At 45.4% G+C, this 19,929-nt stretch overlaps 1 protein-coding gene across 1 annotated transcript in view; it reads left to right on the forward strand.

Annotated features, from left to right (window-relative positions):
- The window catches only part of LOC311248073 (exportin-5-like), a gene marked incomplete at its 5' end in the record, with an annotated part of 32,660 nt that extends 15,866 nt beyond the window's left edge, over window positions 1-16,794 (forward strand). Inside the window, 4 exons of the mRNA XM_084339029.1 lie at window positions 2,362-2,469; window positions 8,115-8,252; window positions 10,628-10,792; window positions 16,026-16,794. Of these exons, the coding sequence (XP_084195155.1) occupies window positions 2,362-2,469; window positions 8,115-8,252; window positions 10,628-10,792; window positions 16,026-16,175 (561 nt within the window). The 3' untranslated portion in view covers window positions 16,176-16,794. The remainder of the gene's footprint in view (window positions 1-2,361; window positions 2,470-8,114; window positions 8,253-10,627; window positions 10,793-16,025) is intronic.
- Window positions 16,795-19,929: the final 3,135 nt, after the last annotated feature.

The following is a 19,929-nucleotide window of genomic DNA, read 5'->3' on the forward strand; positions in this document are numbered from 1 at the left end:
AAGCTAATTAGCCTAGGAAGCCTTGTTGTTGAGTGAGTGAGTCCTACCTCCTTCCGGGTATACTTCGCTCTCGGCCATCTCCTTCACTGATTGGTTGTTAGCTGTTGTGCGTAAACACGTCATCACGTAACGCTGGTTGTTGTTAGTGAGTGAGCTGAGCCGAGGCTGAACGGAGCCAAGCTTGGAAAATCGATATATCGAAACTTTGCGACCACGTTTCATGTTTATTTCGAGGAAATAATTTATCGCGATAGTTATCGTTATCGTTTTATCGCCCAGCCCTAATATGTGTACTTATGCACGCTATAGAAGCGGGCTGGAAAATCGATTATCCATTTCCTGATCAGCGCACACACGCACACACACACACACACTCACACACACACACTCACACACACACACGCACACACACACATATGGCACACGCTGATAGGTGAAAATAGCTCTGATTATCCCAAGACTGGTCAAATAGATTCCTTACCTCCGATCAGATGTTCTCCAAAAAGATTATTCCAATTCCTGATCGCCATTCCAAATATCGATCGCGTTTATTGATCCAACGCTGGGTACTGGAAAGAGATAATCCACGCTGTTCTGCTGGTCGGGGAAGACTGCAATCGGCTCGTATTACATGCGTGACAAGTGAAATGTGGAATCCGGACTTTCTTTTTTCCATCAATTTCATTCAGTCCATTCCAAATGGGTGCAATACCATCCGGAGAGACGATAGGGGGCGGTATTTTCCCTGTTCGAGCTGAGAAGGATCCCCACTGGTAACGTGAGGCTAGATTGATGAACAATTTATGGAAATCGATAATATAAAAAAAAATAGAAAAACGACATTTGTCGTCAGTTGGCACTCAACGGTAGGCATGAAATAACGACAATTATCGTCGTTGGCACTCAAAGTGTTAAGAGGGTAATAAATAGATACAATATGGTGTAGTGTTAAAGTGTTGCAGAACTAGGAACTGGATGTGGCATATTGATGAGAAATTAAATGCTTTAGCAACTATACAGCATGTTTTGACATAATGTTGCGTGTAAAGACCGTAACCATGTCACAACAGCAGTCATAGTGTATATTTTCAGCAATACGTTTGTTTACCAATAGGTTAAAGTGTTATTAATTAAATATGAGTTTAGGAATTGTATTCAATAGCTAGCGAATTTTGACCGGAAATAAATCCGAGCGGCCATTTTACTGTAGTCATTATGATTAAGGAAATACAGGGCTTTCAATGAGCGTTGACATTTCAAAGAACTACATCTCCTAGAGTGCTCCAGCCTTCTAGAAGCAAATTACTTCCTGATTATTGTTTTTAATTTCTCTTATTTCTCGGGATTATATACCACAAAACTGAACGTTATTGGCATAGATTGGGGTGCAGTTAGTGTGTCTACCTTCTGTGAACATTTAGCAACCATCCGTGTTGAAATCCGTTTCAAAATGGCGGACCTGTCGCAAGAATAAAAAGCTGACTGTACATACAGTAGATTTCATTCTCGGTTCTTCATGCACGCCTGGTGATACTAAATCCAAATTGAACTGTCATTGGAATGAGTAGATTTGGCCCGATCCATAGATGTGCAACATGGCTATAATGAGGTCATTTATAGGCCTGCTATGCTATATTCTATAATAATATTTCAAATTTCATGGGTCAGGATGGCAGAATTCAGTACTGTATCTACAAAACCTTCTGTTTAATCATCTTCCCTTTATTAATTTCCTTCGATTTTTTTTGTACACATGATCGCAAGAAGGTACTGAAGGAGAGCTCAGTGGCAGTTTTTCATGTCTGCCTGGTCATTTTTAGCATGGTGTTATTCACTGTCAAAGATGCAAAGAAAAATCATAATTCATATTGTCCTTTGTTTCATCACAATTTAAGCAAGCCTAGTAATAGACACAATATTTCGGACACTGGGAATATGACAGTGGAGCAATCTTCCATTTAAAGAGGGCTCAAGAGGTTAAAGGGATAGATCAGATTTTTGGACATTAAAGGTGCTATAGATGAAAAAGAAATTATGATAATAATAATACATTATAATACATCCAGAGGTTTTAGAAAGGTGCAGAATAAAAGTATTGATTCTCCCTCCCCAGAAATATAATTTATTCATTTATAATTGAAAAGATGTTAGCAGATCCAAAATGAATGTTGTTATTTACATTGCAGGCATGTATCCCCTCCCCATGTCCCCATGTGGAACACACCGACTGGATACATGACACGCTGGTGCTCTAGTGCGACATCTAGTGGCTGAATGTTATCTATAGCACCGTTCACAACATGACAACGTACCAAAGTGTGGGCTGTTTTTCCAGGTCTGTGTGTCTTGTGTGTCTTCCAGGAGATTTATATGAACCTGTTGACCATCGCCTTCACCTCCCTGTCGTGGAAGGACACCAACAACTGTCACCGCACCGCCTCCATGGTCTGCTGGACTCTGCTGCGACAGGTAGCTCTTTTAACCACCTCTGCTGCGACAGGTAGCTCTTTTAACCACTTCTGCTGCGACAGGTAGCTCATTAAACCACCTGCTGTAACAGGTAGCTCTTTAAACCACCTGCTGTAACAGGTAGCTCATTAAACCACCTCTACTGTAACAGGTAGCTCATTAAACCACCTGCTGTAACAGGTAGCTCTTTAAACCACCTGCTGTAACAGGTAGCTCATTAAACCACCTCTACTGTAACAGGTAGCTCATTAAACCACCTGCTGTAACAGGTAGCTCATTAAACCACCTGCTGTAACAGGTAGCTCATTAAACCACCTGCTGTAACAGGTAGCTCATTAAACCACCTACTGTAACAGGTAGCTCATTAAACCACCTGCTGTAACAGGTAGCTCATTAAACCACCTCTACTGTAACAGGTAGCTCTTTAAACCACCTACTGTAACAGGTAGCTCTTTAAACCACCTGCTGTAACAGGTAGCTCTTTAAACCACCTGCTGTAACAGGTAGCTCTTTAAACCACCTGCTGTAACAGGTAGCTCATTAAACCACCTGCTGTAACAGGTAGCTCATTAAACCACCTGCTGTAACAGGTAGCTCATTAAACCACCTGCTGTAACAGGTAGCTCATTAAACCACCTGCTGTAACAGGTAGCTCATTAAACCACCTGCTGTAACAGGTAGCTCTTTAAACCACCTGCTGTAACAGGTAGCTCTTTAAACCACCTCTACTGTAACAGGTAGCTCATTAAACCACCTGCTGTAACAGGTAGCTCATTAAACCACCTGCTGTAACAGGTAGCTCTTTAAACCACCTGCTGTAACAGGTAGCTCTTTAAACCACCTCTGCTGTAACAGGTAGCTCATTAAACCACCTGCTGTAACAGGTAGCTCATTAAACCACCTGCTGTAACAGGTAGCTCTTTTAACCACCTGCTGTAACAGGTAGCTCTTTTAACCACCTGCTGTAACAGGTAGCTCATTAAACCACCTCTGCTGTAACAGGTAGCTCATTAAACCACCTCTGCTGTAACAGGTAGCTCATTAAACCACCTCTGCTGTAACAGGTAGCTCATTAAACCACCTCTGCTGTAACAGGTAGCTCATTAAACCACCTCTGCTGTAACAGGTAGCTCATTAAACCACCTCTGCTGTAACAGGTAGCTCATTAAACCACCTCTGCTGTAACAGGTAGCTCATTAAACCACCTCTACTGTAACAGGTAGCTCATTAAACCACCTGCTGTAACAGGTAGCTCATTAAACCACCTGCTGTAACAGGTAGCTCTTTAAACCACCTGCTGTAACAGGTAGCTCATTAAACCACCTGCTGTAACAGGTAGCTCTTTAAACCACCTGCTGTAACAGGTAGCTCATTAAACCACCTGCTGTAACAGGTAGCTCTTTAAACCACCTCTGCTGTAACAGGTAGCTCATTAAACCACCTCTGCTGTAACAGGTAGCTCTTTAAACCACCTCTGCTGTAACAGGTAGCTCATTAAACCACATCTGCTGTAACAGGTAGCTCATTAAACCACCTCTGCTGTAACAGGTAGCTCTTTAAACCACCTCTGCTGTAACAGGTAGCTCATTAAACCACCTCTGCTGTAACAGGTAGCTCATTAAACCACCTGCTGTAACAGGTAGCTCATTAAACCACCTGCTGTAACAGGTAGCTCTTTAAACCACCTGCTGTAACAGGCAGCTCATTAAACCACCTCTGCTGTAACAGGTAGCTCATTAAACCACCTGCTGTAACAGGTAGCTCTTTAAACCACCTGCTGTAACAGGTAGCTCATTAAACCACCTCTGCTGTAACAGGTAGCTCATTAAACCACCTCTGCTGTAACAGGTAGCTCATTAAACCACCTGCTGTAACAGGTAGCTCTTTAAACCACCTGCTGTAACAGGTAGCTCATTAAACCACCTCTGCTGTAACAGGTAGCTCATTAAACCACCTGCTGTAACAGGTAGCTCTTTAAACCACCTGCTGTAACAGGTAGCTCATTAAACCACCTCTGCTGTAACAGGTAGCTCTTTAAACCACCTGCTGTAACAGGTAGCTCATTAAACCACCTCTGCTGTAACAGGCAGCTCATTAAACCACCTCTGCTGTAACAGGTAGCTCATTAAACCACCTCTGCTGTAACAGGTAGCTCATTAAACCACCTCTGCTGTAACAGGTAGCTCATTAAACCACCTCTGCTGTAACAGGTAGCTCTTTAAACCACCTCTGCTGTAACAGGTAGCTCATTAAACCACCTCTGCTGTAACAGGTAGCTCATTAAACCACCTCTGCTGTAACAGGTAGCTCATTAAACCACCTCTACTGTAACAGGCAGCTCATTAAGTTTGACGATGCATTTCCTTTTGTTGTTATTCAATAGGTTCCGACATTTGTGTCATGAAACTAGTTCAACCTTCAAGGCTTTCAGAATCGGAAGGACTTCATATCCCAAGTGCATCACTGGAGGGTGTTCTGGTGACGGCAGGACGATTGTACTGGAAATGTGTTTGGATAGCAGCACGGGTGAAACGTTGAGAAGTGGGGGGGGGGGGGACACAATTATTATGTGATGGGAATTATGTGCGCGATCGATTTTTTTTTTGTGCATTGTGAAGAGCACACGCGTGAAGCTCAAATCATACCCACGTAGGGCTGGGCGATATGGCCTCTAAATGATATCGCGATTTTTTTTGGCCATATCACGATACACGATATATATCGCGATATTTTGACATTTCCTCTAAAGCTAAATGCTTGATTTAACCCTTTGATGCATACAGTCACGCCAATATGATGATTATAATAAGCACCATGAAGATGCTTTAAAAAATAATTAAATGAAAATGTACTAAGAGTAGTCTACTGACACACTAATAAAAAAAAATATTTACATCTAAGACAATTTATATAAAAACTATTGGGTGCCTAAGACTTTTGCACAGTACTGTGTTTTCTATCCACTTTAGCCAAACACACACACACACACATATATATATATATATATATATACACACTACTGTGAGAAAATAATAATCACACACAAAGCCTTACAAAGGGATAATGGCTTATAGCAGACTTAATGATTTTAGAATATTTCAGATAATGAAATGAAATGTTTATATCATCAACTATCCAGTTAGTATTTATACTGTAACGTTTGGCCACTTTAAATCATTGAGAGAGAGAGAGAGAGAGAGAGAGGCCGTAGGCGATGATGTCACACTCTAATGTAAACACAGGAAGTTGAACACACGGAGATTGAAACTGGATGCAAGAAACGAATAACCAATAAATATGAAGTTATCTTTAAACCTCTGTTGTCAAGCGTCGTCAATATAACCCACCCCCTTTTTTCACTAATGGAACTAGTGTCGTGGAGTCCGCTTTGAGCCAACGCTAGCAGCTAAGAGCTAACGCTAGTTAGCTTAGCCTATTATGGTTTAACTTAGCAGCTAACGTTAGCCCATTGCATGTCATTGAAGGTCCGCGCTGGTCTGTGTAATGAAATTACAATTGCATGTCATTTAAGGTCCGCGCTGGTCTGTCTATAATGAAATGAGAGGAACGCTCTGCACTAAAGCAAGTCTCATATCAGCCGCGACGTGACAACATATACTCGATGTTCACATATAGTAATTTACTACATCTCACGTAGAACAAGCTGCGATACATCGAGTGTACTCGATATATCGCCCAGCCCTATACCCACGCCGATTTCCATTTAACCATACTTGTTTTCATTAGCCATACTCCTCTCGACATGTCATTGCACAAAACGCACATATCACAGACAAAGTCTTGCATATTAATTAACGTTATACACTAGGGGTGTAACGGTACGCGAATACGTACTGTACCGCCTCAATGTGGTCCTCCGGTACAGTACGCGCTGTGCACCGAGCGATTGCAACGGTACGGAACCTTTTTTTGCGGAACTTAAATCCCCCCGGCCCTAATATAACGTGCACAACTAACCGGATGTTGTTTGTTCATCCCACGCTGAACGAGAGCTGTAATTCAGCATAGCATATTAGCCTTTAGTATGGCGAGTCAATACTAACTGACAAGCCAGAGCTAGAAGATGCTCCCACAACATTCAAGTCTCCCGTTTTGGGATCATTTCGGATTCCCAGTTAACCACAGTAATGGACAAAGACGGGTGGATCGCACTAAAGCTACGTGCCGGCTAGCCCCTTTCGTGACTGTGACGCACACTTGCGATGCGAGCCTTGCATCACGTTTCACCCGTGCTGCTATCCAAACACATCTCCAGTACAATCTTACTGCCGTCACCAGAACACCCTCCAGTGATGCGCTTGGAGATATGAAGTCCTTCCGATTCTGAAAGCCTTTTTAGAAAACGAGTGTTCATTGGAGGAGCTTAGAACGCAACAATGTGGAAGTTAAAGTAAAATGGCCTAATTTCCTCCCCTGACTGGAAATGCAGAACGGTCCTCCTCAGCTGTGATCTATGCAGAACTGTCCTCCTCAGCTGTGATCTATGCAGAACTGTCCTCCTCAGCTGTGATCTATGCAGAACTGTCCCCCTCAGCTGTGATCTATGCAGAACTGTCCCCCTCAGCTGTGATCTATGCAGAACTGTCCTCCTCAGCTGTGATCTATGCAGAACTGTCCTCCTCAGCTGTGATCTATGCAGAACTGTCCTCCTCAGCTGTGATCTATGCAGAACTGTCCTCCTCAGCTGTGATCTATGCAGAACTGTCCCCCTCAGCTGTGATCTATGCAGAACTGTCCTCCTCAGCTGTGATCTATGCAGAACTGTCCCCCTCAGCTGTGATCTATGCAGAACTGTCCTCCTCAGCTGTGATCTATGCAGAACTGTCCTCCTCAGCTGTGATCTATGCAGAACGGTCCTCCTCAGCTGTGATCTATGCAGAACTGTCCCCCTCAGCTGTGATCTATGCAGAACGGTCCTCCTCAGCTGTGATCTATGCAGAACGGTCCTCCTCAGCTGTGATCTATGCAGAACGGTCCCTCCTCAGCTGTGATCTATGCAGAACGGTCCTCCGCTGTGATCTATGCAGAACTGTCCTCCTCAGCTGTGATCTATGCAGAACGGTCCTCCGCTGTGATCTATGCAGAACTGTCCTCCTCAGCTGTGATCTATGCAGAACTGTCCTCCTCAGCTGTGATCTATGCAGAACTGTCCTCCTCAGCTGTGATCTATGCAGAACTGTCCTCCTCAGCTGTGATCTATGCAGAACTGTCCTCCTCAGCTGTGATCTATGCAGAACTGTCCTCCTCAGCTGTGATCTATGCAGAACTGTCCTCCTCAGCTGTGATCTATGCAGAACTGTCCTCCTCAGCTGTGATCTATGCAGAACTGTCCTCCTCAGCTGTGATCTATGCAGAACTGTCCTCCTCAGCTGTGATCTATGCAGAACTGTCCTCCTCAGCTGTGATCTATGCAGAACGGTCCTCTCAGCTGTGATCTATGCAGAACTGTCCTCAGCTGTGATCTATGCAGAACTGTCCTCCTCAGCTGTGATCTATGCAGAACTGTCCTCCTCAGCTGTGATCTATGCAGAACTGTCCTCCTCAGCTGTGATCTATGCAGAACTGTCCCTCCTCAGCTGTGATCTATGCAGAACGGTCCTCCATGTTTGTCTGCGTGCGTCCAGGTCGTCGTGGGCAACCTGCTCCCGGAGGCGGTGTCGTGGTTCTACACCAGCGTCCTGCGGGGCCTTCAGATGCACGGGCAGCACGAGGTCTGCAACTCCACCCTCTCACAGCTGGCCATGCTGATCTACGAGAACCTGGTGAGGCCGTTACTCACTCACACACACACACACACAGTACTATGCTACTATAATACTACTACTGTAAATCCTCAAATATAGGACGGGTCTTCTATTGACCTCAGCTGCAAAGAGCACCAGGCCTTTATTAGAGAGAGGCTTATATAAGAGGCAGGCCTTAATTTAAAAAAAAAATGATGACACTCATGGACATAATCCCTTCATTTTCAGACTTTTATTGCATTATTATTATTATTATTATTTTTTTTTTTTATTTAATACGTACATTGTCTGTCTACATTTATTTAGACTAGCATTGGTATTTAAATATTGAGTGCAGTTGAGTAATTGTGGGATTAACGTAATTCACACACTGAAGTTGGAACTGTCTATACTAGGTTGCGGGGTCCGGGGACGGTTTAGCGTGTGGTACCTACCTTCTCGACTTCCTCAGTCGAATCGAGTTGTTGACATGCAGTAGCTTTAGCTACTAACGTTATCATAGCATCATGGTCTGTAATGTGTCAACTGGACAACGCCAGCCTCGTCTGCCAACGCCATATAGATGGCGAACGTTAACGTTTGCAAAAACGAAGTCGACGTCGTCCAGCCGACACCACAGATCTAGATATTATGACAACGTTAGCTAGCGCTAAAGCTAACCAGAGGGAAACGTTAATGTACGGTAGTCAGCGTAGCGGGAGGCAGCACTTGATTTGCATTGGCAAGAGTTTATCTCATTCTATATCACGCACGGCACGAAACATTTAAAAAAATACTTTTCTTTGCGACCTTATAATTAGAGACCGGCCTGTGTTTGTCTAAAATGCATCAACACCCCCGGCCATTATGAGAGGCCCCTCCTTTATTGGAGGTCCCTCCTCTATTAGAGGATTTACGGTATCTATCATGCTAATATTATGTCTTTTCTACTATACACTTGGAATGTAATAACAATGACGAACAATGTTACTGACCCTTAGCTGCCAGAGATGTGGCCCTTAGCTGCCAGAGATGTGGCCCTTAGCTCCCAGAGATGTGGCCCTTAGCTCCCAGAGATGTGGCCCTTAGCTCCCAGAGATGTGGCCCTTAGCTGCCAGAGATGTGGCCCTTAGCTCCCAGAGATGTGGCCCTTAGCTCCCAGAGATGTGGCCCTTAGCTCCCAGAGATGTGGCCCTTAGCTCCCAGAGATGTGGCCCTTAGCTCCCAGAGATGTGGCCCTTAGCTGCCAGAGATGTGGCCCTTAGTTCCCAGAGATGTGGCCCTTAGCTGCCAGAGATGTGGCCCTTAGCTCCCAGAGATGTGGCCCTTAGCTCCCAGAGATGTGGCCCTTAGCTCCCAGAGATGTGGCCCTTAGCTCCCAGAGATGTGGCCCTTAGCTCCCAGAGATGTGGCCCTTAGCTCCCAGAGATGTGGCCCTTAGCTGCCAGAGATGTGACCCTTAGCTCCCAGAGATGTGGCCCTTAGCTGCCAGAGATGTGGCCCTTAGCTCCCAGAGATGTGGCCCTTAGCTGCCAGAGATGTGACCCTTAGCTCCCAGAGATGTGGCCCTTAGCTGCCAGAGATGTGGCCCTTAGCTGCCAGAGATGTGGCCCTTAGCTCCCAGAGATGTGGCCCTTAGCTCCCAGAGATGTGGCCCTTAGCTGCCAGAGATGTGGCCCTTAGCTCCCAGAGATGTGGCCCTTAGCTCCCAGAGATGTGGCCCTTAGCTCCCAGAGATGTGGCCCTTAGCTCCCAGAGATGTGGCCCTTAGCTCCCAGAGATGTGGCCCTTAGCTCCCAGAGATGTGGCCCTTAGCTGCCAGAGATGTGGCCCTTAGCCTCCAGAGATGTGGCCCTTAGCTGCCAGAGATGTGGCCCTTAGCTGCCAGAGATGTGGCCCTTAGCTGCCAGAGATGTGGCCCTTAGCTGCCAGAGATGTGGCCCTTAGCTGCCAGAGATGTGGCCCTTAGCTGCCAGAGATGTGGCCCTTAGCTCCCAGAGATGTGGCCCTTAGCTCCCAGAGATGTGGCCCTTAGCTCCCAGAGATGTGGCCCTTAGCTGCCAGAGATGTGGCCCTTAGCTGCCAGAGATGTGGCCCTTAGCTGCCAGAGATGTGGCCCTTAGCTCCCAGAGATGTGGCCCTTAGCTGCCAGAGATGTGGCCCTTAGCTGCCAGAGATGTGGCCCTTAGCTGCCAGAGATGTGGCCCTTAGCTCCCAGAGATGTGGCCCTTAGCTCCCAGAGATGTGGCCCTTAGCTCCCAGAGATGTGCCCTTAGCTCCCAGAGATGTGGCCCTTAGCTGCCAGAGATGTGGCCCTTAGCTCCCAGAGATGTGCCCCTTAGTCCTGCTGACTCCTTTGGATCAAAGCGTTTGGGCTAAGCGTCTAACTCCCCCCCCCCCCCCCCCCCCCCCAGCGGAAGCGCTACCCGGAGCTGGGAGCCGTGATGGCTCAGATCCCCGACATCAACGCGGAGGCCCTGGAGCAGTTCGACCACCGGCTGCTCGACCCCACGGCGACGAAGGTCGGCGACAAGAAGCGGAAGGACCAGTTCAGGAAGCTCATCGCCGGCACCGTGGGGGTAATACCGCGTTCCGTCACCAGAGGGCGGTGTTCCTCTTAACACGATAGCTGCCAGCTGCAATATGAGCATCTTATAGCTCTGACGCCACCACTGTAAGCCTATGGAGTCGCTCACCTTGTTTGCAGGGCTATAACTTTTTAAATAGTATAGCTATATCTGCATGGCTATGGCCCATTCAACATCGGGTAGCTGTCGTTCAGGATGTGGCAACGTTATATTTTTTCCATTCATACATTGTCGTTTTATACCGTCGTGAATGTAAGTGTGTTTTTAGAGTGGTCTGCGGTAATTCCTAGAACGCGAGTTATAGGCCCCGATGCATATTATACTTAATCGATTGGCATCAAATTTAATTTATTACCTTTTTTCAACTGCAAAGTAAAACTTTGTCAACATGTTTTATCTAATGAAATAAAGTTCAGTCTGTTCATCTCACTTCAATAATTTTTATTGCAGAACATGGTATTTTCTCAAGCAGACCGATGTAAACACTAATCTGTGTTGCATGTACCTGACAAACTGAACTGTTTGTATTACAGTCATATTCCAACTTAACACTTTAATCGCCAAAAACGCCGTAGGACGTCTTTCTCCGCCATGCTCATTCTGCCAAAGACGCCGTACCACGTCTTTGATATCAATATTTCAAAAATCTGTGATCGAAATCATATTTCTCCCCCGGAGACTTGAGATCTACTGTTGAGCCCCTCTCAACTCTCCAACGGTTCAAGAGCGCCATCTGGTGGCCGATCGGCGGATCGCCCAGAGCGGAAACAGGAAATGGAAGCTGGTGCTCATTTCAATTCGGTCCGATCACTCTGTAATAGTCCCAGGACTCGAGCTACACACAACGGATAGCAATCCGTTACCAATAACTCGATAAACAACATGATTTGGACGTATATACTATTATACAACCTGGAAATGGATCGCATATTTCTACATCCCATAATAGGAACATTTCTGTTCCACGCTCATCGCCCAACGCTATGAGGAAGCTACGGTAAGATTCAGCGTTATTTTTTAACGTGTTCGATACTAACTGCTCTAATGATCATATCACCCACACTAGATGAATCATATAACGTTGGCCACGGAATTATAAACGACCCCCCCCCCATCCGGTCAACATCAGATGATCAGTAGTAACTTCTAGAAGCACGTCCATTTGAAATTTCCTATCAAACTGTATTTCATCATCAATATAATGCATTTGGGGCTATAAATCACGTTCTGGAGAAAGCTGCAGAAAACGATAAAAACATACTTATACTTTAGATCGTATTTTAGTATGAATATGTGAATGAAAAAGTATAATGTTGCTACACCCTGAACAATAGATATAGGACGTTGAATGGGCCATAGTAATGTCAATTTAGCAATACAATTTAAAAAGTTATAGCCCTGCAAAGAAGGGGAACTTATCCATGTTAAATAGGGCTGGTGGAGGATGGTAAATTATGAATTTAAGCCTGGCGATCAAAGTGTTAACTGAATGCACATGTGTGTGTGTGTGTGGACTACTGTACTATTACAGGTACTGAAATGAACAATGCAACTTCCTTATACAACATTTTATTTTTTTAATGAATAATTAAATATCGATATTGCGGGAAATGAGTATTGAAACCGTTTTAAATATTCAGAATCGATATGTATCGATTTTTCGACATGTTTGACAACACTAATAAAAATTTCAAATGCATATGATCGGTATATATTATGCTCCATCATGCATGAAGGAAATGGGGGGGGGGGGGTCGTTTCTGCTTAATTGATTGTCAATAACGGCTTTCTTTAGTACAACCCCATACACTGATCAGATCGTTTGCAATGAAAGAAATGGACAATCAAGCTGAAATTAACGTTAGATTCCTCTTACCTCTGGCCGATGATACTGGAGGAAGGATATTCCAATTATTTGATTGCCATCTGCTAGATCCTTTTTCCGTTTGCCCGACGCCATAAACTCAAAAAGCATATTGATTCTTGCGTCTCGAAAGTCGATTCAATGCACTCGAGTGTGTATCTGGATTCACGTTACAAGAAACCTCCGCCCCGGAAGACATTCACCGACGCACAGACCCAAGCTTCCTGTAGAGAGTGAGTGCAACATCGCCCGAAATCCACCAGGCGGCGGTGGTATCGGGCCGTTGCAATATCAGACAAGAGTGCCAGAGTTTCCCAGAGCCTTGCTGGATGAATTATGAATGGCAATAGCGAATAAAAGAAATAACGATCACAATAACGAGTATACTCGTTATTGGCGTTATTCGATTGGCGGGCTATAACGAGTAGGGATGCCCCGATCGATCGGCCACCGATCGTTATCGGCCGATACTCAGTATAAATATGCAATCTTTGAATTCCGATAATGAGTCATATTCGCCGATAGCGGAAACCAATCAAGCGAAGCTCTCACTCGCTGTCTGTCTCAGACACACAGGACCTGCAAACTGTCGCTGCTCCTCCTCCCTAGCCCCGCCCGCACCCGTGTAGAGTTTGTAAACACTGAGGACTGAGAGGAGGCTCCCCTGCTCGAGTCTGTAGTGCATTCGACCTGAGCTAACGTTAGCTACCTAGCTATCGTTACTGTTTAAACAAAATTACCCAGTCAACTATTCACGTTTAGTAGGCATTGTCTAACGGTATTTAGCCGGCTAGCTACCGATAGCTCCTGATATCAACAAATGATCCAGAAAGTCTAGTAGTCCATGTTCATACCTCCGTTAGCTTGCGTTAGCTTGCGTTAGCTGACGTTAGTTTACTGTTCAAAACGAAATGTCCCATTGAACTAAAGTTCTGTCTTAACGTCATCTAGCCGGCTAGCAGTAGCTACAGATAGCTCTTGATATCAATGTCTTATAACATTGATTTAATGCGTATTCGAGCTGAGGGCTTGCTGAATGTGAAATGACCAAAGAACCATAACGTTACCAATAGGGTCCCGCTGCAGCGCCGGAGAATCCTTTTTGGAGCTGGAGGCTACTAGAGTACACACAGACAGTGGAGCTGTTTGCAGATAGCGAGCATTTTGACTTAAACGTGGTGGCGATGTCTCGCAGATAATACAAGTACAAGTCTAATTATATAATATATATATTTTATAAAAAAAAAAAAAATTATATAAAATCATTTTTAATTTCTTTTTAATCAAAAACAATCGGTATCGGATCGGTATCGGCCGATATGGCTCACGACGATCGGTGATCGGTATCGGTGGCAAAAAACGTGATCGGGGCATCCCTAATAACGAGTTAACTCGTTCTTGGCGCAGGATGTGTTGATATGGCTGCTGCCGCAGGTGGCTCAGGAAGTAACGGTCTCCTTGTGATATTATTGTAATTCACGGCACCCGCCCACGAAGATTGTCCAGTAATTCAATGACTAATAAAATGTCTCCCCCTTTAGAATAGCATAGATTAGTACTTTATTGATCCAGAGGAGGAAATTCAGCTACAGATCGCTCACAATAAACATTTAGGTAGTCGAGGATAAAAAATACATTCTGGGATATACCGGTTCTATGACGGAGTCTAATATTTTGAGCCAGATTTTGATTGGAATGTCTAACTTGATGTTCCTTTTTATGGCATAAAAAGCCCTTCTTGCTTTGTCTCTCAGGTCGTTCACAGCTTGGTTGAAGTTCCCTGTAGCACTGATGTTTAGGCCGAGATATGTGTAGTTTTTTGTGTGTTCTAGGGAAATTGTGTCTAGGAGGAATTTGTGTTTTTGTTGTTGTAGGCTGGGCCTTTTTTGGAATATCATAATTTTAGTTTTGTTTAGGTTTACTGTCAGTGCCCATGTCTGGGAGAATTTGTGCAGAAGGTCAAGGTGCTGCTGTAGCCCTTCTTTTGTTGGGGACAGCAGCACCAGGTCATCTGCAAACAGTAGGCATTTGACTTCTGTGTTTGCTAGGGGGATGCCAGGTGCTGCAGTTTGTTCCAATGTTTTTTCCAGTTCATTTATGTATATGTTGAAGAGGGTTGGACTCAAACTGCACCCCTGTCTAACCCCACGGCATTGAGGGAAGAAGTCTGTGTGTTTTCCCTCAGACCTCACAGCACATGTGTTGTTGGTGTACATTGACTTCATGAGGTCGTAGGTTTTCCCTCCAATGCCACTATCTAACAGCTTGTACAGCAGACCCTCGTGCCAAATTGAGTCAAATGCTTTTTGGAAGTCAACGAAACAGGAGTATACTTTGCTTTTATTTTTATTTATTTGGTTGTCGATTAGGGTGCTGAGGGTGAGAATGTGGTCTGTTGTACGCTGATTTGGTAGGAAGCCAATCTGTGATTTGCTCAAGGTATTGTTGTTTGTGAGGAAATGTGTGAGTCTGTGGTTAATGATCATACAGAGGATTTTTCCAAGGTTGCTGTTGACACAGATCCCACGGTAATTGTTTGGGTCATATTTGTCTCCCTTTTTGTGGAGCGGTGTTATGAGTCCTTGGTTCCAGATATTGGGGAAGATCCCGGAGCTAAGGACAATGTTAAGGAGTTTTAGTATAGCCAATTGGAATTTTGAGTCTGTGAATATGTCTCTCTCTGTCTCTCTCTCTGTCTCTCTCTCTCTCTCTCTCTCTCTCTGCCTCTCTCTCATTACGTAACAAGGTTGTGAGCGTTTTACTGAACTTTGTTTACGGGCAGGCTAAGTTAGCCATTTGGCTGACCCGTAGGAATATGATCAAGGGCGTTGGTCCTACGGAATCGGTGCCTATGCTGAGGGGTATGATTTCTGCACGCCTTAGATTAGAGTTCATGTATTTCTCACTGAGACATAATGTTGATGCGTTCGTGAATGCTTGGGGACTGGGGAATGCAATGTGTACTGTGGGGGAGGAGGGGCTGAACATATGCTTTTGAATGTCAAGTGGTTTTTATGTGCTGAAGGATGTTTTTGGGGTTTGTTGGGGTGTTTGTGCGTGTGTGTGTGTGTGTGCGGGTGAGTGTGTGGGTGTGTGTGTTGTTTTTATGAAGATGCCGTGAGATTTTTGTGTCTACTGACTGTTTTAATAAAGAACATCAAAAGTCTCTCTCTCTCTCTATCTCTCTCTCTCTCTCTCTCTCTCTCTCTCTCTCTCTCTCTCTCTCTCTCTCTCTCTCTCTCTCTCTCTCTCTCTCTCTCTCTCTCTCTCTCTCTCTCTCTCTCTCTCTCTCTCTCTCTCTCTCTCTCTCTCTCTCTCTCTCTCTCTCTCTCTCTCTCTCTCTCTGTCTCTCGTCCACAGAAAGCTCTGGGCCAGCAGTTCAAGAAGGAAGTCCACATCCGGAATCTTCCGTCTCTCTTCAAGAAGCCCAAGGCGGAGAAAAAGGACGCCCTCCTGGCTACTGAGAACGGAAGCCTTGCCGCTCTCTTCACCGAGGACGACGCCCTCTAGGAGCTCATGCACACACACACACACGCACGCACACACACACACACGCACACGCCCCCACGCAACTGGACAAGCTATCACACCTTTTTTCATCCTGAAGGATTTCTAACGGTACCTCAGGTACGACGTGCCCTAATAAAAAAAGGAAACGGGGCGACGGAACTCTACTATATCATGGACCGTCAGGACGAAGGGGAACTGAACGCTCTAAACCAGCCGGCTCTCGACCCCGAAGAGATATCGCAAAATACATGAATCACTTTCCGCAAGGTCTGTAGTATAGATGCATTTTCCTCCATGAAGTAATGGGATTTTGAAGTCCTTAACACCAGCACAGCCGACAAGGGGTCACATGACCCCCAGGCGTTTTCAACAGATGTCTCCTCGTCACTCGGTCGAGCTCCAGCTCCGTCACTCGATGACTTTTCCTAAAAGGACCCGTTTTATCTGCAGCACGGTTTCTGACATTTCAAAATGGCTTCAGGAAAATGGAATTAGAACGTTATTTCTGCTGAGCGGCCACCTCCCTCCCTCCTTGACCCTCCCTCCCTTTCTCTCTCCCTCCCTTTCTCTCTCTCCCTTTCTCTCTCTCCCTTTCTCTCCCCCCTCTTTCTCCCCCCCTCCCTTTCTCCCCTCCCTCCCTCTCTCCTTCTCCCTCCCTCTCTCTCTCCTCTCTCCCTCTCTTTTCCTCCTTCTTCATCCTTCTCACTTCCTCTCCCTCCCTTCCTCTCTCCCTCCCTCCCTCCCTCTCTCTCCCTCTCTTTCTCCCTCTCTTTCCCTCCCTCCTCTATACCTCCTTCTTCATCCTTCTCACTTCCTCTCCCTCCCTTCCTCTCTCTCTCTCCATCACTCCCTTTCTCCCTCCCTCCCTCCCTCCCTCATTGACCCTCCCTCCCTCTCTCTCTCTCTCCCCTCCCTTCCCTCTCTCTCTCTCCATCACTCTCCTTCTCCCTCCCTCCCTCCCTCCCTCATTGACCCCTCCCTCCCTTCTCTCCCTCCCATCTCCATTCTAAAGGCTGCCGGGTCATCTGACCCGTTCCCGGCGGGAACTAGTGTAATTTTCTCCATGGCTGTGCTGGTGTTAAAAAGACGTCCTCTAATCACGAATCAAGTTAAATAGCATTTAAAGATGAGAACCACTGGTCTAAATTAACAGCTTTTCAACACGACGGGCCACGTTGACGTGCGAACAAATGTTGAGAATGTTGCTCTTATTCGAATTTCTACAGCGCATCTCGCCACACGTCACTCATAGCACAACCTGTTAGGCCAAAATACTGTTTTGAATCACTCGGCTAACTCACAACTCCCACAGCGACAACACAACCTTCTGTGAATCGCTCCGCTAACTCACAACTCCCACAGCGACAACACAACCTTCTGTGAATCGCTCCGCTAACTCACAACTCCCACAGCGACAACACAACCTTCTGTGAATCGCTCCGCTAACTCACAACACAACCTTCTGTGAATCGCTCAGCTAACTCACAACACAACCTTCTGTGAATCGCTCAGCTAACTCACAACACAACCTTCTGTGAATCGCTCCGCTAACTCACAACACCCACAGCGTGTCGACAACACAACCTTCTGTGGCCAAAACTCAACATATCGGCATCATCTCGACGAATGAGGAGTCGCTTGGTTGAACAAAGACCAGGCGACCGTGTCTGAGGAGCGAGACTTTATATTATATAACTTATAATTAGCAGCATCGGTAAAGGAGCTGTAAGTGGTATTTATTTGTTAGAATAAGTGGTCCACGTGTTAAAATATTAGCTCTACATTCTGACAGCCATCACTGAGTGTCTGGTCAGTAACATGGGTCTCCCAGTCCCTCCTGCTCTGCAGTAAACAGCCATCACTGATATATAGTGTCTGGTCAGTAACATGGGTCTCCCAGTCCCTCCACTCTGCAGTAAACAGTCATCACTGATATAGAGTGTCTGGTCAGTAACATGGGTCTCCCAGTCCCTCCACTCTGCAGTAAACAGCCATCACTGATATAGAGTGTCTGGTCAGTAACATGGGTCTCTCAGTCCCTCCACTCTGCAGTAAACAGCCATCACTGATATAGAGTGTCTGGTCAGTAACATGGGTCTCTCAGTCCCTCCACTCTGCAGTAAACAGCCATCACTGAGTGTCTGGTCAGTAACATGGGTCTCTCAGTCCCTCCACTCTGCAGTAAACAGCCATCACTGAGTGTCTGGTCAGTAACATGGGTCTCCCAGTCCCTCCTGCTCTGCAGTAAACACTAAATACATTCCTGGTATCCCTTCCCACTTTATCCACTCAGGAGAGAGAACGCCATACTGCAAAGATTTACAAAAATGAGAAATAAAAACTACTTTTAAGCAAATGTGTGCTTGAAACAAGTAAACTAATCTGATGGTGCAAATCTGGTCTGGTAAGATTAACTGAAATAAGTACAAAAAAAGAATCTAAGGTTTTCTCTCCTGATTAGATCAAGTGAGAAGGGATACCAGGAAATGTATTTAGTGTTTACTGCAGAGCAGGAGGGACTGGGAGACCCATGTTACTGACCAGACACTATAATTATATCAGTGATGGCTGTTTACTGCAGAGCAGGAGGGACTGGGAGACCCATGTTACTGACCAGACACTCTATATCAGTGATGACTGTTTACTGCAGAGCGGAGGGACTGGGAGACCCATGTTACTGACCAGACACTCTATATCAGTGATGACTGTTTACTGCAGAGTGGAGGGACTGAGAGACCCATGTTACTGACCAGACATCTTATCAGTGATGACTGTTTACTGCAGAGCGGAGGGACTGGGAGACCCATGTTACTGACCAGACACTCTGTATCAGTGATGGCTGTTTACTGCAGAGCAGGAGGGACTGGGAGACCCATGTTACTGACCAGACACTCTATATCAGTGATGGTGGAACACGTACAGTAGAGCGACTTAATACTTATTTTAACCAAAAAATACCACTTACAGCTCCTTTTAATTAACTGACCATTTGAAGTAAAATTCAATGTTGTACATCAGTTGGTGATGCTTGTGTAAGAGATTGTCAATTTTCTTTCTTTCCTCCATGTGTGTTTGCACTGGTCCCTTTTCCCAGGTGTGATGGGGAGACAAGCCGGCACTACATTCCTTCAGTGTTAAAGGGATTATTTTGATGTAGACAGAAGTTAGCTGGATTTTCTTTCTTTTTTTTGTTGCCAAAAGGAGGTATTGTGGTAAGACTATGTGTATATTTCTAAGTCTTCTGTACTGTAGGTCTAGCTATCATTCCCAAATAAATGGGAGATATTTCAAGCATTTTGTCTATTTTTCAAAAAAAATCTTTTGTCTTTTCCATTTTCTTTTAACTAAATCAGCGCCGGACCCGATGATAGTCGGGTTAACTCGTCATCCGTTCAGTGCCAGACCCGAGTTTAGTCGGGTTTTCATTGTTATTTCTTTTATTCTGTATTTCCATTCATTTCAGTCACACGGACATCTGGGTTAACCTGGGGAATCATCCTGAGAATGCCAAAGTGCAATACCGGCCGCATCCACCCAGGTGGCAGTATCGAGCACCCTTTGAAACATTATATCTTGGCCTGTGCTCGATCAAAAGTCTCTGGTCGGATTTTTATTGGTCGGGCAAGGGGAGCGGTTGTCCCGATCGGATTGAGAAGGGTGAAATGCTCCCGGTCCATGATGTGTGGCGGATTATGTTGGCGACACGATCGACACCAATACTTGGACTCGCGATCAGATAATTGGAATATTCTTT

The sequence above is a fragment of the Notolepis coatsorum genome (assembly GCF_963971535.1).
Source record: "Notolepis coatsorum genome assembly, contig: SCAFFOLD_416, whole genome shotgun sequence".
In the NCBI taxonomy this organism is placed as follows: Eukaryota; Metazoa; Chordata; class Actinopteri; order Aulopiformes; family Paralepididae; genus Notolepis; species Notolepis coatsorum.